Source organism: Periplaneta americana, chromosome 15 (assembly GCF_040183065.1).
Source record: "Periplaneta americana isolate PAMFEO1 chromosome 15, P.americana_PAMFEO1_priV1, whole genome shotgun sequence".
Lineage (NCBI taxonomy): Eukaryota > Metazoa > Arthropoda > Insecta > Blattodea > Blattidae > Periplaneta > Periplaneta americana.
This window is the reverse complement of record NC_091131.1, coordinates 78725538-78752787: the sequence shown is the minus strand read 5'-3', so window position 1 is coordinate 78752787 and position 27250 is coordinate 78725538. Positions and strand designations below refer to the sequence as shown.

Below are 27250 nucleotides of genomic sequence, written 5' to 3'. Positions count from 1 at the left end.
AGAAATTGGAACAGACTTTTGATCAGTTATCTAGATATCAGATGAAAATTTTATTGGGGGATTTCAATGCTAAAGTAGGACGGGAGAATATTTTTAAACCGACTATTGGAGAAGAGAGCCTACACGTAATTAGTAATGACAATGGAGTTAGGTTAGTCAACTTTGCCACATCGAAAAATTTAATTGTCAAAAGTACAACATTTCCCCATAAGGATTTACATAAAATATACTTGGACTTCTCCAGATGGATTGACACATAACCAGATTCTTCACCTGACATAATTAGGAACATTAAATCCAGACGTTTGAGATGGGCAGGGCATGTAGCACGTATGGGGAATCCAGACATGCATATAGTGTGTTAGTTGGGAGGCCGGAGGGAAAAAGACCTTTGGGGAGGCCGAGACGTAGATGGGAAGATAATATTAAAATGGATTTAAGGGAGGTGGGATATGATGATAGAGAATGGATTAATCTTGCTCAGGATAGGGACCAATGGCGGGCTTATGTGAGGGCGGCAATGAACCTCCGGGTTCCTTAAACGCCAGTAAGTAAGTAAGTATTTATATATATATATATTTAAATTTATTTATTTGTTTGTTTTTATTTATTTATTTATTTATTTATTTATTTATTTATTTATTTATTTATTTATTTAATCGCTTTCCCCACACTTTAATTTCCTCCGACATTGAAGTGTATGAGTAATTTACACGAAATGATTTATAGAATAATTGTCTTCTACAGGTATTTGATAAAATTGTAATGACTAAAGTAAAAACCTCGTAAAGATGATGGCATAGGAACTGAATGTCGTTGGTGCTGTGCAGGTGCGGATGCATTGCGCGGGGTGCAGATCACGGTGCCCGAGGCCGTACCCACGGGGGATCTGGCCAGGCTCAAGTGCGACTACGATCTGGAAGAGGCCGCGCTCTACACCATCAAGTGGTACCGAGGCGACGAGGAGTTCTACCGCTACGTGCCGAAGGAGTCTCCGCCCACCCGCGTGTTCCCGCTGCAGGGCATCCACGTCGACGTGAGTACACAGTCCAATTATCTACTGCACGACCAAGCAGCGATATGCATGGACAGTATGGCGCTGATGTGTTATGTAAACTATATACATACAAGATATACAAATAATGCACAGTCCTTGCTCAGATATGCCTATTTGTAGTTCAAGTTTAAATTTCCATAAAATGTGGACACAAGTCTTCAGAAATACTCGTAATTATTAATACTTCAGACTGACCATATGGTTAAATAACACAGTTTTTCATTAGTAAATTATTTATGAGACTGCAAGGTGAAAATTCGGAATTTTATCTTTCTACATTTCTTTAGCCATTGTATCATAGTCAGTTCAATTAAAATTGCAAACGACATATATTTATTTATACTGTATATTTTATATAAAACATTTCGTACTTTTGTAGGACTTTCTTGCTTCGTAACTAATTTACAGACTCCGGCAGTGAAACCAGACGGATTTTAAATTATAATTGTAGATATACATTATGTTGTTGTTTTCTAATACCAGGCGTTTGGCAATAAAGTCATTTGACCTCTTGCACTCCAATATTTTTCAATGATATTATCATGGTCAGCCACTGAAGCACAGATTGTGAGGTGTTCCGAATCCATTTCTTGGTTTGAGTTGCACAATGGACAGTTAGGAGACTGATATATTCCAATTCTATGCAGGTGTCTGGCCAAACAATCATGGCCTGTTGCCAATCTAAATGCAGCTACAGACGATTTTCGTGGTAAATTGGGAATTAACTGTGGATTATGATGCAGAGAGTTCCATTTTCCCCTTGAGATTGTGTTATCAAATTTTGCTTGTTGAAGTCTAGGTATGTAGATTTAATAAATCTTTCCACAGAGTAATATGTAGATTTAGTAACAGGTCTGTAAGTAGTAGTGCTGCCCTTCTTTGCTAATGCAGCCGCATTCTCGTTTCCCAGGATTCCACAATGGGATGGTATCCATTGGAATACGATTCTTTTATTGAGTGATATTAATTGGGAGAGCATTTTAGCTATTTCTGCTGTTAATTTATTTTATTTTATAGTGGATGCCATTTTGATTTCACTTATGTTTTAAGATGACGCCATCTAGACGCTGTTTATCCCTTCTTAAGTATGCTAACAACTTTATCTTCCAGTTCTGCATTGTGCGTTAAACATTGTCTGGAAATATCGCATTAAATTACTGTTCATTATCCTCTTTTAATTTACTAAGCGAGTCCTGTTAACAAACACTTTCTCTCTGCTATACCCTCAAAGAAAAATATCGGGAACGGAAATATCAAGTAACCGAGCTGACTACGGAAGGTCACCGCGCTGAGAAATGATACGCGTCGGAAAAATTTCCTCCACAACGTCCATGAAAGCTCTCGACAGATGTGCAGTCGCACCGTCTTGCTTGGACTATACTGTTAATGGATCAATTCTCTGTCTGTTTAATCCTTTGGGAAGAAGTTGCGCAAAATTATTTTTCACATAGCGATCTGAACTATTTACTGTCACTCCACGACAATCTTCTATAATAATAATAATGATTTATTTTAGCTGGCAGAGTTAAGGCCGTAAGGCCTTCTCTTCCACTCAACCAGCAAAAAGTGTATATACATATGCATGAACTTACAAAGAATCCAACAATTTGATTTAGATGAGAGTTACATGTATACAAAAGTTATTTACAAATTAAACAACAAAATACTATGAACTATTAATTAAACACTGAAATAAACTGTGTAGCAGAATTAAACTAAAATACATAGAATGTTAATATATTTCAAATAATATTAGATAATAGAAAGAGATTATTACGAGACAATTAAAATACAGCACAATCAGGATGATGTCTAAAGAAAAAAGTAACAATGTAGTCAGTGATAGTTTAAATCAGTATGATTGGATTGAAATGCTAATAAGGTTATCTTTTAAGCTGTTCTTAAAGGTGTTTATTGTCTTGCAGCCCCTAATACTTTGTGACAAGGAATTCCATTGACGCGAGGTGGATATTGTAAAAGATGATGAATAACAAGATGTTCTATGAAGAGGTATACTTAGCGTGCCACAGATAAGTGATCTGGTATTTACGTCGTGGTTAGAGTATAGATAAGAGAAACGAGACGAAAGGTAATTTGGTGTTGAAGTGTGCAGAATTCGAAAGAGTAAAGACAAAGAGTGTAAAGTTCTACGTTCTTTAAGTCGGAGCCACGAGAGACTTGCGAAGGACGGTGATATGTGATCATACCGTCGGATGTTGCACACGTATCTGACGCACATATTCTGAGCTCGCTGTAACTTGACTGACAATTCAGAACTTAAGTCACTTAACAAAACGTCACAATAATCGAAGTGCGGCGTTACTAGGGTTTGCACTAGGGTAAGTTTTGTATATACAGATGAATAAAAGTTATGTGACGTAGGCAAACTTCGTTATTAGTGCAGATAGTGAAAAAATGGAAAGAGGTGAAAGTTGTTGGAAATTTGTAGTTTTCAATCAAATGTACTTGAATTTTCAACATAGAATACACCATTGAGGTTGAGGGTTATATATGGAGCGACAATTTCATATGCATTTAACGTAAGATGTCATGGTCTGAGCTCCTAGTAGGAATACCATGTCATTGTGGGTTACAAAATTCATAGCAACAAGTTTAGCATTAAGGAACATTCAGGCCCGGTTTTATAAATACGGTTAATCTAAATATTATGTTAAACCTAAGTTAAACCTAACCGTGAGTTTAACTCAACGTGCCGTATTACGAAGTCTCGGTTAAGTTAAACCGTAGTGGAATACGATTGGTATTACTGCTAGAAAAGAAAAGAAGACAATCGCAATAATTATATTATTGATTTAAAATAGCCCACTTCGTGGAGAATCTTCATTAAGAAACATCTTTGTTCTTCGATATCAGAGAGAGTATCATAATAAAACCTAAAGAGGACCAATGCCGAGTACTTCAGTATGCTTGTCGGACTTAACTTCAAATGGTTTCTTAACGCTGGTTACCAACGTTATACTCCCAAACACATTGCAACCAAACTGAACCTTGCATGACCATCCGCGACGTAACTCCATATAGAATCAACCGAGTAATGAAGTAATAATATTAGTGTGCGTATTTTTTGTGTTGTCTAGAATATTTAGAAAACAGAATTCAGTCAAACAATAAAATTATTTTTATGAGTCTAGTAAAATTAGGTAATATTATTAGTGTTTATAAATCAGGCCCCAAAGTAAATCTTACCAGGAGACTGACTACCACACACAGTGCAATCCACAATAGGTTCATGGTAGATTTATGGATACCTTCGAAATCTTCTGTCGCTTTCAGTATGCCAGAGGAGAAATAGCGCAGCGCAACTAGTAACTGATGCAGAGATTCAGCAGAATGTTTTAAAAAATAAAAAATAAATCATTTATCTTTTCAAATAATCTTTAAATTCAAACCCTAAAACACATATTTTTGCACTTTCTCGTTTTTCTGTTGCATGTTGTATCCTAGTTTCAATTTTTCGAAACAAGGTTAGGACTATAAGCCTAATTGTGAAGGTTAGGACTGTTTCGAAAGCCTCAATCTGTTTTAAAACTTATGTTCATTTATGAAACATATATTTCAAAGTGGTGCAGTCTATTTCGAAAAATTCTTGGCCGCCGTGGTCGTTCAGTAATATGGATCACTCACATATCGTCACTCATAAGTTCTTGGAAAACATCTGCAATATCCATGTGTACTGCGGGAACCGCCATCTTGCACTGTTGAGCCTTGAACTACAGTTTAAACAGCAGACAACTGCCGATTAAGTTAAACTCAAGTTAACTCAAGATTAACTGATGGTTAAGGTTCATAATACGAAGCAGAACGAAAAACATCAGTTTAAACTGAACGTAAGGTTTAAACGGCTTTTATAATACCGACCCTAAGACAGTAAGGCGGGCAGTCCACGCCACGCGTTCTACATCACAACATGCTTTTGCATGGAGTTTTTCAGATCGCAGACTACAATTTTCATTTTCATCATTACACAAGTGGGGATGCAGGCCTCACCGCATTTGCAGAAAATATGCTTGAAATGTTTACAGACGAAATTATGATCCCTATGCGTGAAGCACATTTCTAGTTAAGTGGATATATGAATAAACAAAACGTCCGCTATTGGTGGAACTCAAATCTACAACGTCCTGAGCGTCCTGTACACTATTAATAGGCTATGTGACAGTTCTGGTGCTATGTGGGCAACTTTGGTGTAAATTGTTTGATTGCTCCATATCCATGTCCGAAATGAAACCTACCGATAAAGATACTAAATAATTTATTCCTTAAGTATGACACACAAAAACAAATTAGGGGAAATATTAATCAACTCAACAAGTTTATGTCACTAACAGTAAATCTCAACATGTCCCCCTCTAGTAGCACGAAACACACCTAACCTGTATTCAATCTCTCTCCAGGCATTGTGCAACATCTGCGGAGTTACAGATCTGTGTCGATAATCCTTTGACGTGACACTTGTTGTAGACACGGTCTTTCACGAATCCCCAAAGAAAAAAAGTCCAAGGTGTTAAGATCAGGAGATCGTGGGGCCCATGCAATGGGACCACCACGACCAATCCATTGTCCCGGGAAATGATTGTGTAAAGTTTCAACGACTGGTCCCCAATAATGAGGGAGAGCTCCTTCTTGCTGGAAAGTGGACATCTCTGGAATCTGGGGTAGCGCAAAATTTTCAAGCATATCGAGATATACTGCACAATTCACTGTGTTCTCTATGAAGAAAAAAGGCCCGATCACTTCTGAACTGGTTCATCCACACCAAACATTTAATTTTGAAGGGTTACGTTCATGTCCAAAAATAACACGAGGATTCTCAGAACCCCAGATCCTGCAATTGTGGCGTCATGTCGCTGAAAGTCTCCATTTTCTAGCAAATGTTTGTGCCACTGAACAATGTTGTGCCTGTCAGGAGTTGCACGGCCGTATTTTTCACGAAATCTCCGCTCAACTCTAAACGGAAACTTAAACTCTGCTAACCAATAACAGCACTGCACTTTTCCTTGTGGTGTGAATGGGGCCATTTTGTAAAAAAAAATATGTATATACAGAACAATAGGAATAACAGATTTGCCAATTTCACGACATAAAAACTTGTTGAGTTTTCTACATTTTAGTGTAAGATTGCCGTATGTAACTTTTATGGATGTCTAGTTAGTTCATTTCTTTATCGGTAGGTTTCATTTCGGACACGTTGTATATTTCACTAATTAATTTATGGTCTTTTTAGGCCTTTAATCACAAAAATGTGTAATTTTTATTTACTTTCTGAAAACTATGAATTAAAATATTTGTATTTACTTAACCAGTCCTTAGATAAAAATGCGTCTCCCAAACTTTGTTATAATATGTATTAGGAATCTGTGTGCAGAGTTTCAGTGTTCAGTGATAAAAATTGTTCGATGAGGAGCATTTTAATTAATCGATGGTTTAAATAATTGAATTAAGCTGTCCATAACTCTAAAACTAATTAACATAGAAGGCTGAAGCTTAAACACTTGCTCTTGTTAGCATTATACTTAACTGTTCACAATTTGATTTTTATATCTTTTATTGGTTTGGAAAATAGAATTTTAAGTAATGTATTCCCTTAACGGCTCCCAAAAATAAGATATTTCTCTCCTAATTCTCCATAAGACGAAATAAATCTAACCTTCAAAGCTTTGTGATCTGCATATTTCACTAGGAATAGAAGAGTTTAATCCAAGTAATGTCTGACTGTAAACTAATTGTATAATGTTGTAAACTTACTATTTCATTATAAGTGAAGTACCGATATTGCTACTACAGAGAAGGCTAACTAATCTGCTTCTAAAAGCAGTACATAATCGTACGCATTATAATGTTGCCAATTAATGCTTTTACTGAGTTCGTAATACTGTGGTAATAACCAGCGGATAATATACCTATCCATGTCGTCCTTTGATGTGGCATAATTTGGAGGGTAATTTAATTTTCATTGAGGTGATGTTCACCTTTCGCTTCTTTACCATCTGCTAATTTCTGGATGGCCCTTCTACTGAGAAGGCTGCATCAGATTCTACGTTTTTTCACTAGAGAGTTGTAATCTATAGACCTATATTTTCCCACTCCAATACATAAATTAATAAATAATATTATAAACAGGCATTTGCCATTTTGTTTTAATTTTGTTGCGATGATGGATGAAATTTATATTTTCTACATTTTTCAAGCTATGGCCTTGATTTTTAGTAGAGTCCGTATAGGTCAGCTTCTGTCTGTTGATTTTCCAATTCACTGCGGGCTAAAGCAAGGAGGTGCACTATCACCTTTACTTTTTAACTTCGCTCTAGATTTCTAGAATATGCCATTAGGAACGTTCAGGATAACAAAGAGGGTTTGGAATTGAACGGGTTACATCAGCTTCTTGTCTATGCGGATGACGTCAATATGTTATGACTCGCGTTAGGTCCATCTTGACTAATTGTAAGCTTGAAACACGTCGTTATATAACCGATTAAATTAATCATGGCCAGTTTCATCAAACTCCGTTAAATATGCTGTAACAAGTGTTTTACCAACAAGTACTTTTTTAAACAGTTGTTTAAATATTATTGGTTTCATGAACTGTCGTTATGGTTTTCTTAACAGAACTCTTGTTAAATCAGTTTTTTCGTGAAGTATTTAATAGGCCATGACAATACCGTGCCGTTATGAACGCGGCCAAGATCACGATTTTCGTTAGCATTTTTTTTACGAGTATATGGCGCTGATTTGAATTGTTTATATTCTTAGCCTACGTTGTTATTTGCTAGCTCCAGAATTATTAACAGAATGCCATCACATGTAGTTTAGACATTCAATGGAAAATGTTTCACTTAGATTATCTATATTATATATTTCCCCAACAGTAAGTTAAAATGAGTTTGAGGAATTAAATCTTAAAGCAATGAGTAATTTTATTGCAGCATTGGAGGAGTTAGTTGTAGGTTTCCACTACAGTAGTTGGGTATTTTAACCTGTCTTCCTTTTCTTTTGCTGCAACTATTGTATATATTCTATAACTCTTCAAAAACTTTTGTTCAGATAAACTAACATAATCATTTCTTCTTAGCATTTTTTTTCTTTTCTTTCACCGTTTAAATAACCAGCATACAACAACAATATTGTATTTGGAAAATATGTTTTTGTCCACACCTGTGGAGTAACGGCTAGCGCGTCTGGCCGCGGAACCAGGTGGCCCGGGTTCGATTCCCGGTCGGGGCAAGTCACCTGGTTGAGGTTTTTTTTCGGGGTTTTCCCTCAACCCAATATGAGCAAATGCTGGGTAAATTTCGGTGCTGGACTCTGGACTCATTTTACCGGCATTATCACCTTCATCTCATTCAGGCGCTAAATAACCTGAGCTGTTGATAAGTCGCCGTAAAATAACTTACTAAAAAAATGTTTTCTAGCCGCCGTTTTAAACAGAAACGAAACGTAAGTGCTGAATGGACACTTAAATTAACGGGAGATTTAAACAATTGAGGGACTCGAGCGTAAAACATGGTAACTGACATTTTGGTCAAAAATGAGATATGTAGCCTATAATATGGTTTCTTAAATTCTGCATCTAATGCAGTAGTTAATTTTCCAACATCTCAACAGATGGCAGAAGTATACAGATTTTACTTTCCTGGTAACTATGCAAACTTTTGCATGTATAAATGTTTTACCTCCCTATAACTTCAAAACACTAAAACGTCACTTATTATGTTTTAGTCCCGAACCTCTCAATTGTTAATCTTAAGGGAGACTGATGAAACTGCATCTTTGTTAAATTTTCTGTTAAAGAACTTTAACTGTTAATTAGACTTTAACTGATATTGATGAATCTGGTCATTAGTCAGGTTACAATTTCTCGCCATTGAGGAAGTAGGTTCTATGCCGGACAGAATCTGTGAAATTTGTGGTACGTAGGCTTATGTGAAGCGGCTGTGGTGTGGATTGTCTCTATTTCCCTTGCCATTCCCATTCCATCAGTATTCTTCTATCTGTCTATCACCATAGCTTCTCATTTTTTTTCATCATCTGTCGTTAAAAATAAACGTTATCTTTCCTGTGTTAGAGAATCAAACAAAACAAAGACAGAGAAGACTAACTAGATGCTATCAGCCAGATGTTCTTGTTATAGCTGTGAGCGTTCTACCGACCTCGCTGCGGAATTACCAATAAACAATACACCGCATCTTCGCGTGGAATGTATTCGATTATTGATTATTCATCCATCCCTCCCGTTTGTGCTCGCTGATGGCAGCCACGAAATGTAGCTCCTTGACGTCCCCATAAAGAAAAATTGCTGTTATGAAGATGGGACATATTTTTTCATTATACGTTCCATGCGCTTCTCAAGAATTCAGTTCTTCTGTCATGTTACGACCAATATTCATATACGTTATATATTTGCTTCAGGTTGTTCTAGAACGAAAATAACAGAACATTGTTTCTATTTACGGATTTAGCACAAAATAGTGAACCCATAAATTAAATGTACGACTTATTGTTACACCTACCTAGTTTAAAAATTCCACATTTGAAATGAATGTATACTATAATTGATCAATATTGTAATTCCACAAGGTACAGTATTAGGACCAATCTTATTTATAATATAGGTTAATAATTTGTTGAAAATTGATGTAAAGAAATATAGTGGTAATATATTTTCTTTTGCATATGATACTGTACTAACATTTAACGGGAAAATTTGGGGTAACACTTATTTAAATGCTAGAAATAGAATTAACGTAGTGAAAAATTGGCTTGACGCTAATCTCTTGTCCTTAAATAGTAATAAAACTACCTATATTCCAAAGGTTTGCCTCCACCTATGAATAATTATCACTTAGTAATACATAATATTTTATGTAATGAATTAACAAGTAATTATTGTAATTGCCCCCATCTAACACCTTCCACACAAGTAAAATATTTAGGAATTATTACAGATCAGCATTTACGTTGGGATAAACAAATTCATTTTATGTGCACAATTATAAGAAAGACATTTTATAAATTCGTAATACTTCGAAATTTTATCACTAAGGAGGCATTGAGAATAATATTTTTAGCTTTAGTACAATCATTAATACAATATGGTATAATAAATTGGGGTGGAGTAGCATCATTGGTACTTAATCCGTTAATTTTATTACACAGAAGGTTAATAAAAATTTGTCTAACCAAAAATATGGATTACCGAACAAATTTAATTTATACAGATTTTAAAGTATTAACTGTTGATGAAATTTATAAATATAGTTTACTAACTTACTACCACAAAAATAAAATAAAACGTAAATCTAATCGACAAGAATATCGTACTCGAAGACAAAAGTCTACTTTCCCAATAATTGAGCCTAAATGTCATACAAGTGCAGCTCTTAAACATGGTGTTAGTTTCGGCGCAAGACTTTATAATAAAATTAGAAACCTTTTTCCAAATTTGAAATATTTTGAAATTGAAGCTTTTAAAAAATAAATTTATAAAATTATCCATGATATATAATATTAATAGATGTGTGTACGAGTATTTTTCCCCTTTTATTTCTGTTGACTATGTACATATTTTTATTGATTATGACTGACTTCTGTCTGATTGTTAATTTATATTAAATGTGTTTTTCTCTCTTTTTCTCTTTCTTATTTTTTTGCTCTTGTGTCTTATTTATTGATTTGAACTCAGTTACTTACTGTATTTAGTAAACTGTCCTTGTAAATTGAATGTTATATTATTGGCTAAGACCACACCGCACACGAGCCTAGCTCTTACGGTAGTGGCTAGAAACATTTTTGTTTTATAATTTTAATTTGTACTCACTAGCTAACTAGCTAGTTAAATAAATTAAAATAAATTTAATTTAATTTGCTTGTCAATTAAAAAAATTGCGGAGATGTAATGACAAGAATAAAAACAGTTCATGAAATCCGATAAGGGCAAGGGCCTCCTGTAACGTCAGTATATGTCAATTGGCGAGCCAATCCAATTGAGATATTTTCTTTTTCTTCTTTCCTCTGCTTAATTTATTTCTCTCCGTTTGGACTGTAGTGATATCATATCATATACATTAGTTTCTTATTTTTCAGTCAATCACTTATGTTATGATGGCAGAATGGATTCTGTTACATCAAGATACAATGTTAATATATGTCACGAATATTTTCGACTTATTTTCAAGTCATCTTCGGGTGATAGTTTTCTAACAAACATACATTTGAGCTAGGTGAAAATATTATTTAAACACATTTATAAAACACTACTGAGTGTGCATTTCAAAGTGTGTCATGACGTCACTGTTGTTGGGTCACCGATTTGAAGCGAGTTTCAGTTTATATGTTAGAGAAGTTGCCTATTATTTAAGGCGTTCTTCAATCTGAACTTGAGAATGTGTACGGTATAACTTGAACGTCGTAGCAACAGATGGCGGTCTGTACGGTCTGTGTGCTACCATAACCTCTTTCGAACTGTGTTTTGCGCCGGCAAGTCGTACGCAGGGTATTTGTTATCATCGGTTGCGTATGGAAACATTCCACAACACAAATCAAATGCTCCGTGTCCATGTTGACCGTCGAAGTTAATGTCAACAAATACGTAAGTAATCGTCTTAACCCTCTCCCCATATCTCGACAGTACGTATTTCCAAACAGTTCACATTCCTGCCACTACCGTCGTTACCGTACGTATCGGCACGTACTCTTCAGAATGAACGCCGTACTTGCTAGCCAACTTCTCTGCCTCTTAGATTATACACCTGAGCTGCGGCAGTGTAGGAAGATTGAATTCTCTAGGCTCATCAGCTAGCCACATGACGGCATGCAGCGAGCCAAGACACATTTTGAACTGAACACCCAGTAGTAAATAGTCTGGCCATGCATACTTTACATAAAATGGTTGAATGGCGTTCATAGTCTTAAAAATTAAATTGACATACAGATAGAAAGCCTTGCAATGAACATAATTATAATACAATATATAGAGAGGCATGCAGTGTACCTGAATTATTAAATTAAAAACATTTAAAATTATTATATATAAAACTGAAGACTAGGCTTGTTCTTTATGACGTTCAATGTATTGGAAGACTGTATGAAGTGGATGTAAAAGAAAATCTCAGTCTATTCGCCGTGGTGAGAGGCATTATGTGAAAGATGTACAGTAGAGGTTTTCAGATGATATGGCTAAGTGATTGACTGAAAAATAAGAAACTAATTTATATGATATTATTTCACAAACTTATCTGAACTCAACTTGACCTTTAAATTTACTGTAGTGATAAGTTATTTGCACTCTGTCACATTGCATTTGCACCAGTTCTGTTGAAATACAGGGTATTTTTATATCTTATAACTGCTCAGTGTGATTCTTACGGTTGTTTAAGTAGTTCATACACGCTGGCTCTCGGAGTAAACGTAAGAGCTGATACTGTGCCATGCACTTGCACGGAGAAAAAAAAATCCCCGGCTTTATAATTCACAGGCATACAATAAAAGAAGATTCTTATTAATAAATTCAATTCAGAAGAACAAACCTGCCATGTAACATTGCAGTAGATGGCCGAAATGTTAATCAGAAAGCAACAATAACTGAGGGTTTAAGACATTAATTATGCGCTCTCCAGAAATATTAGGCCTTCATGGATTAATTGATTTTATTTATTTATTTAAATATTTAATTATTTAATTAATTTATTATTCATTTATTTAAATTATTTAGTTACTTATTTATTCTATTTATTTATCTATTTATTCACTCACTCATTCAGTTATTTATTTATTTATTTACTTTTATATTTATTTATTTATGCGTTTATTTATTTATTTATTTATTTTATTTATTTATGCATTTATTCATTGATTTATTTAATTATTTATATAGTTATTCATTTAATTATTTAATTAATTAATTAACTTGTTTATTTATTTACTTATTTATTTATTTTCTTATTATTTACTTATTTATTTATTTATTTATTTATTTATTTATTCGTTCATTTATTCATTTTATTTATTTATTTTATTTATTTAGTTATTTATTCATTTATTCATTTAGTTATTTATTTATTTATTTAGTCATTTATTTATTCATTTATTTAATTATTTATTTATTTATTTATTTAGCTAGTGAGTACAAATTAAGATTATAAAACAAAAATGTTTCTAGCCATTACCGCAAGAGCCAGGCTCGTGTGCGGTGTGGTCTTAGCCAATAATATAACATAAAATTTGCAAGAACAGTTTACTAGATATAGTAATTAAACTTAATTCAAACCAATAAATAACACATAAGAGCAAAAAAAAAAAAAAAAAGGGAGAAGAACACGTTTTAGTGTTTTATGTGCTTTATCGATTCATATTCTAGCAAGCCGACATTTCTTATTTTTCTGCTCATAGAGCAACAAAAAGACTGAAATTTTAGGGATCACAAAGTGTCTGAAATGTAAAGTTTAAGTCCCAGAGATACCGCTGCCAGGATCGCTTATTGAATTTTGTTTATTCAATAAGTACACAGCTTACTAGCGGTTTTGTGCATTTTGTATTCTCCGTACGTCTTGAATTCACTAACAAAGTTTTACTTCCGTAACTGTAGAACTTTCATAATGTTATGCAATTTTTGTTGCCTTATTTGCGTCTTTTCAATTGGTATTTATTTTGTACGACTTTTCTATTTCACAGCTGTAATGTCTCTGGAATTCGTAAGGGAATGTAACAAAATGTGTCATAGACATTAAAAGACTCCCTCATGTACATTTAATGCTTCGCAGGCACGAAGCTAGGAACTTTGGAGTAATGAATGTGATCACCTTGCTAGTTCGCAGAACTCGGAAACATGTCTGAGACGCGCTGAGAAACCGCAGAGCATCATGTGCATCACAGAATACAGAGAGGCGCGTGCATCTCAAAGGCTGCAGCGCGCTGTGTGACTCTTGTACATTTGAATTGCGTCCCCAGCCCGTATCAAAGCGTAATTCAGGGGCTTTTGTTGTTTCTTGAAGAAGTGATTCAATTCCTTCCTCCTTGGATCAGACGATTGAATGGACGCTTACGTACAAATCTGAAGGTTTGGAAATTGCGGGGAGCTGAGAAGATCTCTTTTGATCAATCAAAGACGTCCTGCAATCCTTCTTTTGAGCCTCACGAATGCCTACTCTGACCACAATAAATAACATAGATTCGTTCAACGTTGCCAATTACTGAGATTTGCTTATATTTAAAGATAATTCATATTGATTTATTTGGCGAGTCCAATTTTTATACCCTATTAGCAAAACGAAGTTGACATAGGAAAGTCGTTAGATAAGACGTTCACCTTTAAGAGGAAATAAGATAACTAAACAAACAGACATGTGTATAGAAAAAAGAATGGAAGGAAAGAGAAAACAAATAAGAAACAAGGAAGAAAAGAAGAAAATGTGGAAATTTGGAAGAATAGAATCGAAAAAGGGCAGTACGAGAAGGAATGAAAGGAGAAAAGTAGGAGAGAGGAAATGGAAGGAAGTAGTGAAAATTAATGAAGGAGATAGAAAAAAAGATTATGCATTAGAAAACGGAAGGTCTAGAAAAGATAAGGAAACTGAAAGAAAAATGCAATAGAAATATATGAAACATGGAAATGAAAGAAAGAAGAAGATGGGAAGAAAATAATGGTGGGGAAATAAGAAAGAAAATAGTGAATAAATGTATAGAGAGCTGGAAATGAAATGGAATGAAGGAAGAAGGGAAGAAATACGGAAAGAGAACAAAACGAGAACAGAAAACAGTAGAGAAGAAACGAAAGAAAATAAGAAGAGAAAAGAAGAAAGATGGAAAGGAGGAAGTGCAAATGAATGAAAGAGACGGAAAAAGAAAACTATAAAAATGAAGATGAAATATAAAGACAAAAACTGAGGAAAATGCTATAGAATTACATAAGGAATGAAGAAATGCAAGAAGAAAATATTGAATATAATATAATAAAGACTAAAGAAATAAGAAGTCTACTGCTGTGATCTCCTGGTAGTGTGTTCGCTCCCGAACCCAGCCGGCCGGTGTTCAATTGCCCGCTTGAGACGAATTGCCTGGGTGAGGTTTTTCGGGATTTTCCCCTCATTCCTGTGGTTGAATATCAGGTAACTTTGTCAGGCGTATGGAACCCCACTCATTCCCGCCACTTTCTTTCCCCTCCTCATCATCCTTTCCTTATTATCCCGGTTGTCTTTCTTGGTTTTCAGACCGCGCCTGCGGCGGCCCTCCGAATCTCCTGACGCTCTCGGCCGGCCTCCATGAATAAGCCAAAGCGTAGTAGTTGGTGACCCAGCAGCGGAACACACTCCCCTCCTGACGGGAAGGAAGGCCTATACCTCAGACCGTTGGCCAGACGGGAGGGGTGGCGTACACCTCAGACTATTTTAGGGGGGAATGTGGGAGCTGTTGAGTGGAATGGTACACAGACTTAGAGGGATGGAGGAACTGGTCATTAGGCGCACAATAGACCTCAGGTCGCGGTGCATAGGGATGTTCCCTTTCCGGCCTCATAGAGAGAGAGAGAAACAAAGAAATAAGGAAGCGAAGTTAGCACTTGAGAGATGTAATATGCACAAAGAAATTGAAGAACGAACGAAAGACCGTGAGTAAATAAATAATGAATAGTGAAATGTGTCTAAATGCTATGGAAATAAGTAATTTCATATTTTAAAGCATGTTAAATATATTAGTAGGCCTGTAGTTTCATAATCCGCAATAAAATTTGAAATGTTTGTGTTTTTCGAAATGAGAGCGAAATTCTATTTTATGAGACATTTGTGTGCTTTTGAAAAAAAATTCAATTTATCTAATGACACCGTCGCATACGGTGCACAGGTCATTATTATTTTGTCACACCTCCATGTTAGATTTAATGGTAAGAATAGCGGAGGAATGTGATCTACCTGATACTTTCTTTGTTGTTATCTGTACTGTTATCTAGAGTTTTCAACTAATTTGTCTGGCGTTAGTGGTAGAATATTAGCTTGATTGCTTGGAAGTTTTAGGTATCCAAACACAGGACTCTAGTTATAAGAGAGATTGGAACTAAAGACCCCATCCTTCACGTAGCGCCGAAGCTGCGCTTTAAGTCTAAGGTTTGTTGAGACACTTCTTGCAGTAGTTACGTATGGCTGCAGATATAAAATGCTGCAGATTTAAATAAATTTGAAAGCGTGGCTAGAATATTCCGTCATCTAATATTAAAGGGAATCCGGGCAGAACTCTTTTTTATCGTCAGAAATATTTCTTCTTCTCCTTAACTTGATTTTTAACAGTGTTGGACCGAGTTTTTCCTTTTGTAAGGAAAAGTAAGTTTTATTTGCCGTTACATTAAAAAGTGCTGAATTATGTGGAAGAATTTTAGTCCTAAAAAAAGAAACTCTTGTAAGAGTGAGGTGGAGGGGAGGAAGAAGAATAAAGAATTATAACAATTTCAGCAAGTTTCCTATCTCGCTGACGTTAGCAGAGAACAGTAAATCCAATATATATTCTTCTTAACAATACGCTGAGCTTGTGGCTACCGAAGTCTTCTCTTTAAAAAATATGGCCATCCTGATTGCTTCTTCGTGAGTTGAACGTAACGTCCCAATTAATTTAACATTGTAAGTTTAACCTAAAGAAGTAAACTTAAAGAATTAAGCTGAGTATTAGTTTGAGAAAAATGTATGTAGATAGAACTAACTAACTTTATAATTGATTGTGGAACTGCTTTTCAGAGAATTATGAAGTTATAATTATATTTTTAACGTATGATATGTGGAAATTGAATAAAAAGTTGAAGTCGAATACAGATACGGGGAATACCGTATATTGTAAAAATAAAATTATTTTCCGCTATGATTAAAGCTGTAGCGTATTTAGCTGCGAGTCCACTGGACACGGGTTCCATTCCCGACAGGAAAGTATAATAACTTTCTCCTACGTATACCTATAAACAATGTGAGTAAGCGTATGTGGATATGTGTCACATTATGTCTTGCCTTTTCTTCAGTGTTGTCCTTACACTATATTGATTAAGCCTTACTTACTTATCGCTTTTAAGGAACCCGGAGGTTCACTGTCGCCCTCACATAAGCCCGCCATCGGTCCCTATCCCGAGCAAGATTAATCCAGTCTCTACCATCATATCTCACCTCCCTCAAATCCATTTTAATATTATCCTACCATCTACGTCTCGGCGTCCTGCGCCGTGGCGTGGTAGCCTAAGGCATCCCTCCTAGGACTCGCGTTACGGAATGCGCGCTGGTTCGAGTCCTCATGGGGGAAGATATTTTCTCATGAAATTTCGGTCAGTGTATGGGACCGGTGCCCACCCAGCATCGTGATGTACTTAGGGAGCTACGATAGGTTGTGAAATCCTGTTACGCACACCAGCTATAACGGCTGGGGGACTCATCTTGATAATTACACGATACCTCCATTCTGGTTGGATGATCGTTTTCCTCTGCTTCGGCATGTGGCCGTGAGCCCAGCAGCCGGCTGGTCGGTCTTGGCCCTTCGTGGGCTGTAGCGCCACGGATTATTATCTACGTCTCGGCTTCCCCAAAGGTCTTATTCCCTCCGGCCTCCCAACTGACACTTTATATGCATTTCTGGATTCGCCCATACGTGCTACATGCCCTGCCCATTTCAAACGTCTGGATTTAATGCTCCTAATTATGTCATGTAAAGAATAAAGTAAATGTAGTTCTGCGTTGTGTGACTTTCTCAATTCTCCTGTAACTTCATCCCTGTTAACCCAAAATATTTTTCTAAGAACCTTATTCTCAAACACCCTTAACCTCTATTCCTCTCTCAAAATGAGAGTTCAAGTTTCACAACTATGCAGAAGAGCCGGTAATATAACTGTTTTATAAATTCAAACTTTCAGCTTTTTTGACAACAGATTGAATGATAAAAGCTTCTCAACAAAATAATAACAGGCATTTCCCATATTTATTCTGCGTTTAATTTCCTCCCGAGTGTCATTTATTTTTGTTACTGTTACTCAAAGATATTTGAATATTTCCACCTCTACAAAGGATAAATTTCCAATTTTTATGTTTCCATTTCGTACAATATTCTGGTCACGAGACAAATCATATTCTTCGTATTTTCGGGATTTACTTCCAAACCTATTTCTTTACTTGCTTCAAGTAATATTTTCGTGTTTTCTCTAATACTTCGTTGGTTTTCGTCTAACATAGTCCATATAAATAAGGAGCTGATGTAACCCGTTCAATTCCAAACCCTCTGTGTTAGCCTGGACTTTCCTAATGGCATATTCTAGAGCAAAGTTAAAAAGTAAATGTGATAGTGCATCTCCTTGCTTTAGCCCGTAGTTAATTGGAAAAGCATCTGACAGAAATGGACTCTGCTGTACGTTACACTGAGAGACATTTCAATTAATCAAACTAGTTTCTTGGGAATACCAAGTTTAATAAGAATATTATATAAAATTTATCTCGTAACCGAGTCATATACCTTTTTGAAACTTATGAATAATTGATGTACTGTACCCTTATACTCCCATTTTTCCCCAATATCTGTGGAATACAAAAATTCTGATCAATAGTCGATCTGTTACGCCTAAAACCATACTGAGGATCCCCAATAATTTCATCTAGCCTACATATGGAGTTAATCTTCTCAAAAGAATATTGGGCAAAATTTTGTATGACATCAACAAAAGTGATAGTCTTGTTCCCCTTTTTAAACATAGATACAATTTATGGACTCCTTCCATTGTTGTGGTATAATTTCCTTTTCCGAAATAGTAAGTACAAGCTTATAAATGTCGCTAGTTAACGCTCTTCCATCCTCTTGTATTAATTCTGCTGGAATTTGATCGACACATGGAGACTTGTAATTTTTCAGATTTTCTATAGTAATTTCTACTTCAGAAAGTGTGTGTTCTGGTATAAATGGCTCAGCAGTTTGTATGTATTTGAATTTTTGTCCCAATCATTGCTTTTCGACCTATGTACATTTAGTAGTTGCCCAAATTAGTTTTTTCATCTGTTCAGGACTGAATGATTAAGCCTATATGATCAAAATCGCGTTACATATTAAACTAATTGTAACACGCTAGTCTTTGTTCATCCCCAGTCTGCTCATTATGTAATTTCCGGCGGACGTTGTAGAGGGTTTTTCTCTGGATACTCCAATTTTCCTCTTTTATTTCACCAAGATCTTTCTCTTCTCCCTCATTTCATCTATCATCTGCAATAGTTAAAAAAGGGTTAGGTGAATCTTTGTGGATAGTAAAGGTTTTCGATGTTGATATGTGATTTAATAGCTTGGGACTCTGTGTCATAGAGTGTAGTAGATACTTTTCTTGGGTAAGACCTGCCTCTGTTAGGTCTGAGACAGGATAAATGTCTCAGACCACCCATCGGACTTGCAACATTCACTACACATAGAACGCACAATTGGTCAATGATTCCCCAAGTGCATGGATGTGTCTCAGATAAACCACTCGAAAAGTCAAATCAGGATTATTCATTCTTGCTTGAAAATTAACAAGTGAAAATGGATGCATATTTACAATACAAACTTTCAAACTGTGAAGATGTCAGAGACTTAAGAGAACAGTCATGGACATATAACAACAACAACAACAATAATAATGGACATAATAATAATAATAATAATAATGGACATGAGCTTAATAATAATAATGGACATATAATAATAATAATATTAATGCTAATAATATTAATAATAATAATAATAATATTAATAATAATAATAATAATAATAATAATAATAATAATAATAATGGACATAGAATAACAATACGAACGGGAGAAGAGTTCGGGGACAGAAGAAGATTTCGGATCATAGACGACATTAAGATATATGGATCATATACAGAGATTAAAAGGAAGGCAGAAAATAGAAAAGGTTGGAGAATACTGGGTTTACAACTCCTTTTTGGCATAACACTATGTATGTATGTATGTATGTATGTATGTATGTATGTATGTATGTATGTATGTATGTATGTATGTATGTATGTATGTATGTATGTATGTATGTTTTGAATAAAGAAATTATTTAATCTTTGATAAACTTAAGCTTTCCTTTAGTAAAAAAATTATACTCCAATGAACCCATTCAATTTATTTGAAAAATCTGACTCACTCTCAAGTCGCACAAGTAGAAAAAGGTAGTGTTAATTTATCGACTTGGCCCCTCTAATCTGAAGGAGAATGAAGGATCTCAAATTATTCGAAGACAAACATTTTTATCTCGTGATCTTGGTGCAAACGGTGTGAAGAATAGCATGGGGCGTAGGTTTCTGAGGAGTGGGAGATGAAAACAAGACGGAGATAGATAGAAACAGAAATAGAAAAGAACGGGAATGAGAAAGTAAAGGTAAAAGTTTTTAATTAAAGCAAACTTGAGGCGAGTAAGCGACGTGGGAACGCCTATAATCATATTTCAGCTCTTTTCTCCACCGCCTTCTCTGGGGAAATGAATTGTAGCAGTGAGTGCTTTCAATGCCACACGCCCCAGCATTAAACGCTGCCGGGCCGGGCCGGGCCGACCCGAGCTGAAAACTCCCGTGGCTGTGACGGCCGACCACAGACTGTTACCGTGACGCTTTGTTAAAGTTTAATGACTTGTGTCACAATATTATAATGTTTACCTTGTTCCTAACAAGCGATGTTTGAAACAAAATAACCCGAAACGATTAGTATATTGTTACTTGATTTCAAAACCTCTAAACCAATCTAGGAGAATTTTAATTCTTTCGCTTTTTAACTAGTAGCTGACAACGTCGTGTGGCTTACATCATTTTCATGTTTTACATTTCCCAGAAACTTGTTATCTTCACCTGTAGACGTATGACAGGTTGTTACAGATTTAATTTGCAATTTCTGACTGACAGTTCTGGCTGTTTATAGCAAGACTAGTAAATTAATTTTTTAATTACAGTGCAAGAACAGTACGTGTTTTTCTAACAGCTGCTATAATTCATTAGTTAAAAGAAGTGTGGCTAATAGAATAGATGAACTACCACAGTGTAAGATACCATTAAAGTGCAGTTTCATTGTTAAGGTCGTGACATCGAATCTTGCCAAGGATGTGGTACTTTTCCGTCTTTGATTTACAATAATAATTTTAATAATGTCATAATTATAATGCAAGAGTAGCTTACTGGTATATTTATCTTCTACGCAGGATTTTTATTGGAAGTCAAATACAGTAAATTATTTTGAATAATTTTTCAAATCTTCCTCTAAGTCAGTGATGACAAAGCAAGCGCATTTTTCTGACCTTGACGTCGTGCGCGGGCAGCAAGCGCTAAGTATGGAAAGAGGAAGGGTTGTGTATATGAATAAGCAGCCTGTTGGATTAAGAAAACAGTGGTGCACAAACTTCAAACGGAACGTGAAATTTTATGTCGTTATTTTTATATGGCTTCTTTCTGTTTAATATTATCTATATTGTCTATAAAAGAAAAGTACTAACACTGATTTCTTAATATTGCACTTGTGTTTTAAATCTTAATAACATAGTAGATAGTTAAGAAGGAATATTCACTTAAATTCCATAGTAGTATAATATTATACTGTATTAAGTGGATGAAACACATAATTCATAAAGAAAGTGATATTCCAAAGAAAGAGATTGCGTATGACATGATAAGTTAGAATTTATATTGATGGTATCTTTAGCCTTACAAAAGTAATCAATAAACTAATCAAAACAATATTACAGTACAAAGCAAAGTTATCTAGGTACTGTATCTGTTTTAAGTGTAACTAATATTACATAACAAAACTCTTATCGCATTGTGCTTTTAAGGTGATATTTGTGAACAATCATCAGAATATTAAATTATTTTCCGAAATCTGTTGAAGCTATAGAGCTGACATTTTTACAACACATGGGCATGTATCTTTTGCTTATGATGTAACAGTAGTTGCTTTTTTAATTCATTTCCTTACAAACAATTTCCATGCGAATATTTTCAAAATTTTCAATACACTATCTTCAGTAATACGTATATACGGTATATTAGATTTACGAAAACATTCTGTAAGGCTACTAAATAAATAGGCCTATACCTGAAATTTTCACTTTTCTATACGAAAAGTTGAGAAAATATTTCTTTTGAATAAAAAAAATCAAACGTGTGAAAAATGAGCATTAAAATTAAAACTTACATTCTTATAATGCACTTATACTTCTCAGGCAAATCTAAAATTAAAACATGGATACAGTTTTAATAAGTTCTCTTCCCTTTATCTATAGAATCAGTGCTGGCCATCCCTGAATATAGCTCGACCAAGCGGCATATACCACATCTTTCGTCTGTGTCTTTCCTTTCCGCTGTAAAGCGCTCAGGCTCTCCTGGGCTCTAAAGCGCGCGCTTGCTCCTGTGGGTATCAATTGACATGCCTGCTCTAAGCTATGTGATACTGGAAACGTCCTGTTAAGCAACATAAATTACCCCACGTAATGAAGGCCAACTTAACCCATATAAAGTATGACATGTGTTGATAAAGCTTACATACAGATTGGAACGATGTTTGATGTTTTTAAATCACACAAAGGTAGGATAAATTCATTAGAGAAAGAATTAAGTATCGAAAACTGTCCACCGCTGTGGAGTAACGGACCTACGTCGGACCGTGAATAATTGAGATTATTGTGTATTTAGGTAATGCCTAGCAACAAATTCTCATTGTGTGAACGTGTGTATATGTACAATACGTACATAAAAGGCAGAAGGTCGTGTGCGAAAACAAGACGAAAATTTCAAATAAAATTTCCAAACAGACCTGTGTCTTCTACCGAAACAAGAGACCACTCGCTAAAAGATAAAGAAACAGGCTCAGTGAAGAATCGAAAATCAAGCATAAAACGTAGTGTTCTTACGCGGAACGATTGTCAGTTTATTTCCAAAAACATTTCACCACTGTTCATACAGCTGCCGTGTCAATGAGGGAATTGAGGCGTATTTCCGGTACGAGACTAATCAGTAATAATTTGTGGCCTCCACAAAGCCCGGATATAACACCCTGTGACCTTCATTTTTGGGGAAAACTAAAAGGAAGGGTTATAGGAAAAATCCTTACTCTATAGATGAACTAAAAGACTATATACGAGAAGAAATTCAAGCTATCAATAATGTGGAACTTCAGAGCATTGTTCATTCGTTTATCAGAAGATGTCAGTAGTGTGTGGCGGCAAATGGGGGCCATTTTCAGCAACGACTGTGAGCATGGTAAGTCCAAATTATTGAACATTTATTGTTAATACTGTTATATATTGGAGAAGCGCCGGAGAAATGGTTACGCGCTTGGCGGAAACCACGCAGGGCGCGGCCGGCCGCTCTTTTCTGGGACGTATGATAATAATAGCTCTTTATATGCAGCTCCCGTCAATGATGCACACACACTACGACATTGCGTCTTCAATGGCTTCCAGCATATCTGGCAACAGCCAGGGATAGCTATTTCAAAGAAATCACGAATCCCTCATACGTAGGGGAGAAGGATGAATTATAATGAATGGAGTTTATATTGATAACTTTCTGTAGTGAGTATTGCTTTTACAGTGCAAAGTGATAGTATGTATGTATGTATGCATGCATGTATGTATGCATGTATGTATGTATTTTATTTTATTGGGTTATTTTACGACGCTGTATCAATATCTAGGTTATTTAGCGTCTGACTGATATGAAGGTGATAATGCCGGTGAAATGAGTCCGGGGTCCAGCACCGAAAGTTACCCAGCATTTGCTCGTATTGGGTTGAGGGAAAACCCCGGAAAAAACCTCAACCAGGTAACTTGGCCGGACCGGGATTCGAACCCGGACCACCTGGTTTCGCAACCAGACGCGCTGACCTTTACTCCACAGGTGTGGACTGTATGTGTGTATGTAGGTATGTATGTATGTACGTACGAGTCGCATCCAGAAAGTAAGTTTCCCGATTTTTTCCCCTTGAAAGTAAACGTAATTAGCCGTGTCAGTTGCGCATGCGTAACAGATCTATGACGTATCAATCATATGCCAGCCGGACAGGTCCCGCCTGGTGCCAGTAGCGTGGCAGCAGTGGTCCGAAATGGAAGCTCTTATTCCTTCTCCCGCCGCCTGCGAGGTTCGGTCGGTGATAAAGTTCTTTAATGCACAAAGCATTGCACCAATTGAAATTCATCGGCAGCTCTGTCAGGTTTATAGGCCGAACATCATGAGTAAGCAGATGGTGCGTCGCTGGTGTAGGCAGTTTTCCGAAGGTCGCCAAAGTGTCCATGATGAAGAGCGCAGTAGGCGACCGTCCCTCATCAATGATGATCGTGTTGAGCTGGTGCGGCAGTGCATCATGGAGAACCGTCGCTTCACGATTACGGAGCTGAGCAGCCATTTTCCGCAGATATCGCGATCCTTGTTGCATGAGATTGTCACTAAGGACCTGCTGTTAAAAAAAGTGTGTGCCAGGTGGGTGCCGAAAAACCTGACACCCGAACACAAAATGCAACGTTTAGGAGCAACACTGACATTTCTGCAACGGTATCACGATGTCGGCGACGAGTTCCTCGACAGGATCGTCACGGGCGATGAGACTTGGATTTCGCACTTCACCCCGGAAACCAAGCAGCAGTCAATGCATTGGCGGCATAGTGGATCTCCTATCAGAACGAAATTCAAACAGACGCTGTCGGTACGGAAAGTGATGTGCACGGTGTTCTGGGACAGGAAGGGCATTCTGTTCATTGACTTCTTTCCAAGAGGTGAAACAGTGAACGCTGACCGTTACTGTGAAATACTGCGAAAATTGCGACGTGCCATTCAAAACAAGAGGCGTGGAATGCTTACGGCAGGTGTTGTGCTCCTCCGTGACAATGCTTGTCCACATACGGCTCGGCGCACAGCAGCTGTTTTGACGGAATTTGGCTGGGAGTTGTTTCATCATCCACTCTACAGTCCTGATCTTGCTCCCAGCGATTTTCACGTTTTCTTGCACCTCAAGAAATTCCTGTCCTCCGGTGAGTGTTTTGGCAACGACGAAGCGCTGAAGACGTCTGTCACACGCTGGTTCCATTCACAGGCGGCAGAGTTCTACGACAGAGGGATACAAAAGTTGATCCCACGATACGACAAATGTCTCAATTCTGATGGTGGCTATGTTGAAAAATAGCTGAAACATTGCTGACCTGTTGCCAATAAATGTTTTCCTGAAAGTGTGTGTTCTTTAAAAAAATAGGGAAACTTACTTTCCGGATGCGCCTCGTATGTATTGTATGTATGTATGTATGTATGTATGTATGTATGTATGTATGTATGTATGTATGTATGTAATGTAATGTAATGTATGTATTTATTAACTCTACAATTGGGTATATACCCCGTAGCAGTGATATATAATATACAATAATACCATTACAATTAATACAATAATTACAGCAATAAAAGAAAAAAAAATAAAAGAAAGTACACCTAAATTTATTTCTAACTATAAATAAATAGATGCAATAAACCTAGGACTATAAATAAAAACTATTTTGTAATAACGCCTAACAATAAGCAAAAGTAAACCTAACTTATAAGTACTTTTACTTCACCCAACTATTACCAATTTAAGTAATTATATATCACCTTAATTAATTAAAAATCAACTTAATTACATATCATCTTAATTAATTACACATAACCTTATTTACATAGCAACTAAATCACATATCTTAATTAATTACATATCAACTTAATTAATTACATGACACAACTTAGATAATTACACTGCACCTACAATTACATTTTCAGTCTAATCTTCTCAACCTTTCCTTAAATGTATTGATTTTGAGAGGACCACCCTGAAAGATTGCCGCGGGTAAGCTGTTCCAGTCTATTATTGTGCTGTTAACAAAGGAAAATTTTGCCACGTCCGTTCTTTGTTTTCTACATTTAAACTTCCTAATATTATCTGCCCTGCCTAAGTATGATGATGTTGCTAATCTAGCACTGATGTCGATCCATGCTTTGTGTCCCATTTGTACCTTAAAAATGCGGCGAGTCTGGTTTTTCGTCGCCTTGATTTGAGAGATTCCCATCCTAAGTCTTTTACTATCTCTTCACCATGGCCCTTTCCCATTTTGATATATTTTGCTGCCTTGCGTTGGACCTTTTATATTGAATCGATTTGGTTTTGTCTGTACGGATACCAACCTACTGCTCCATAACCCAACCTACTGCTCCATATCCTAACCTACTGCTCCGTAGTGATGGTAAACATTTGCTCATTTCTCAGAAGATATTAATTTTAGGTTCCTTGTTTATAGAACTTTTATTTCTTGTTTTGATGCATACTACCACCTCTCTAAATATTAGAACTTTTTTTTTCAGAACACTCTTTATACACAGGTCAGGACAGGTTAGGCCAGGTCAGGTTAGTAAGGCACAGGGCATCACATTAATATTATCTGTGCTCTAGGCGTCATTTCAAGCCACGAGCCAAACGTTCCTGCATTATCAAGCTGCGTGCCATAATGTATTCCGTAATATTTAGATTAGGATTTATTTATTGCTGCTTGTGTCACTGTTGCCGCAGAACAGATTGAAACAGTCGTTACAATCTCAAAATTACAGCTAATGAGCTCCGCAAACATAATACTTCACCGTTAAATCTGCGAATTTATTATAATTTGCCTATAGAGCGAGTTGCCGACAACACAATTCTATTGAGTCGTGTTTGTAATGTCACTGAATACATGCCGGTGAATGACTAGGCCTATATTTTGTGAAATTACAGAGTAACAAAGTAAACAAGTATAAGCTCTCTATTTTGCGTGACATTACAGTCACGAAATTGCTATTTGACAAATCGCTGTCTAGTAAGGGTGGGAAGTGTTCCTAACAGTATTGCAACTGGAGGGGAGAGTACAACATAATAAAACGCCCCCTCCCCTCCAGCCAGAACAGCTGGTGAAGTGGTGAGAATGTAAATTAAAATACTAACAAGGAATAAGGGTCGGAAAATTTCAATTGAGAAAGCTCGGGATGTAATTTTCTCCCCTGCTTGCTTCTTAGTACGCCGTTTACAAAGAAGGCAATATCAGGAGAAGTAGCAGCCCATTTGGCGTCTGCTGTCTCCACTTTACGACATCTACGTCTGCGTGCACTTTCCATTTGTGTTGTTGTGACTCTGCATAGCTAAATTTTTCCGCGTGTACGGAAATTGG

The 27250-nt window shown here is 36.2% G+C and overlaps 1 protein-coding gene across 1 annotated transcript in view; it reads left to right on the top strand.

Annotated features, from left to right (window-relative positions):
• Positions 1-700: 700 nt before the first annotated feature.
• LOC138715726 (uncharacterized) overlaps positions 701-27250 on the top strand; it is a 498538-nt gene continuing 471988 nt past the window's right edge. The window contains exons 1-2 of the mRNA XM_069848784.1: positions 701-704; positions 831-1036. Of these exons, the coding sequence (XP_069704885.1) occupies positions 701-704; positions 831-1036 (210 nt within the window). The remainder of the gene's footprint in view (positions 705-830; positions 1037-27250) is intronic.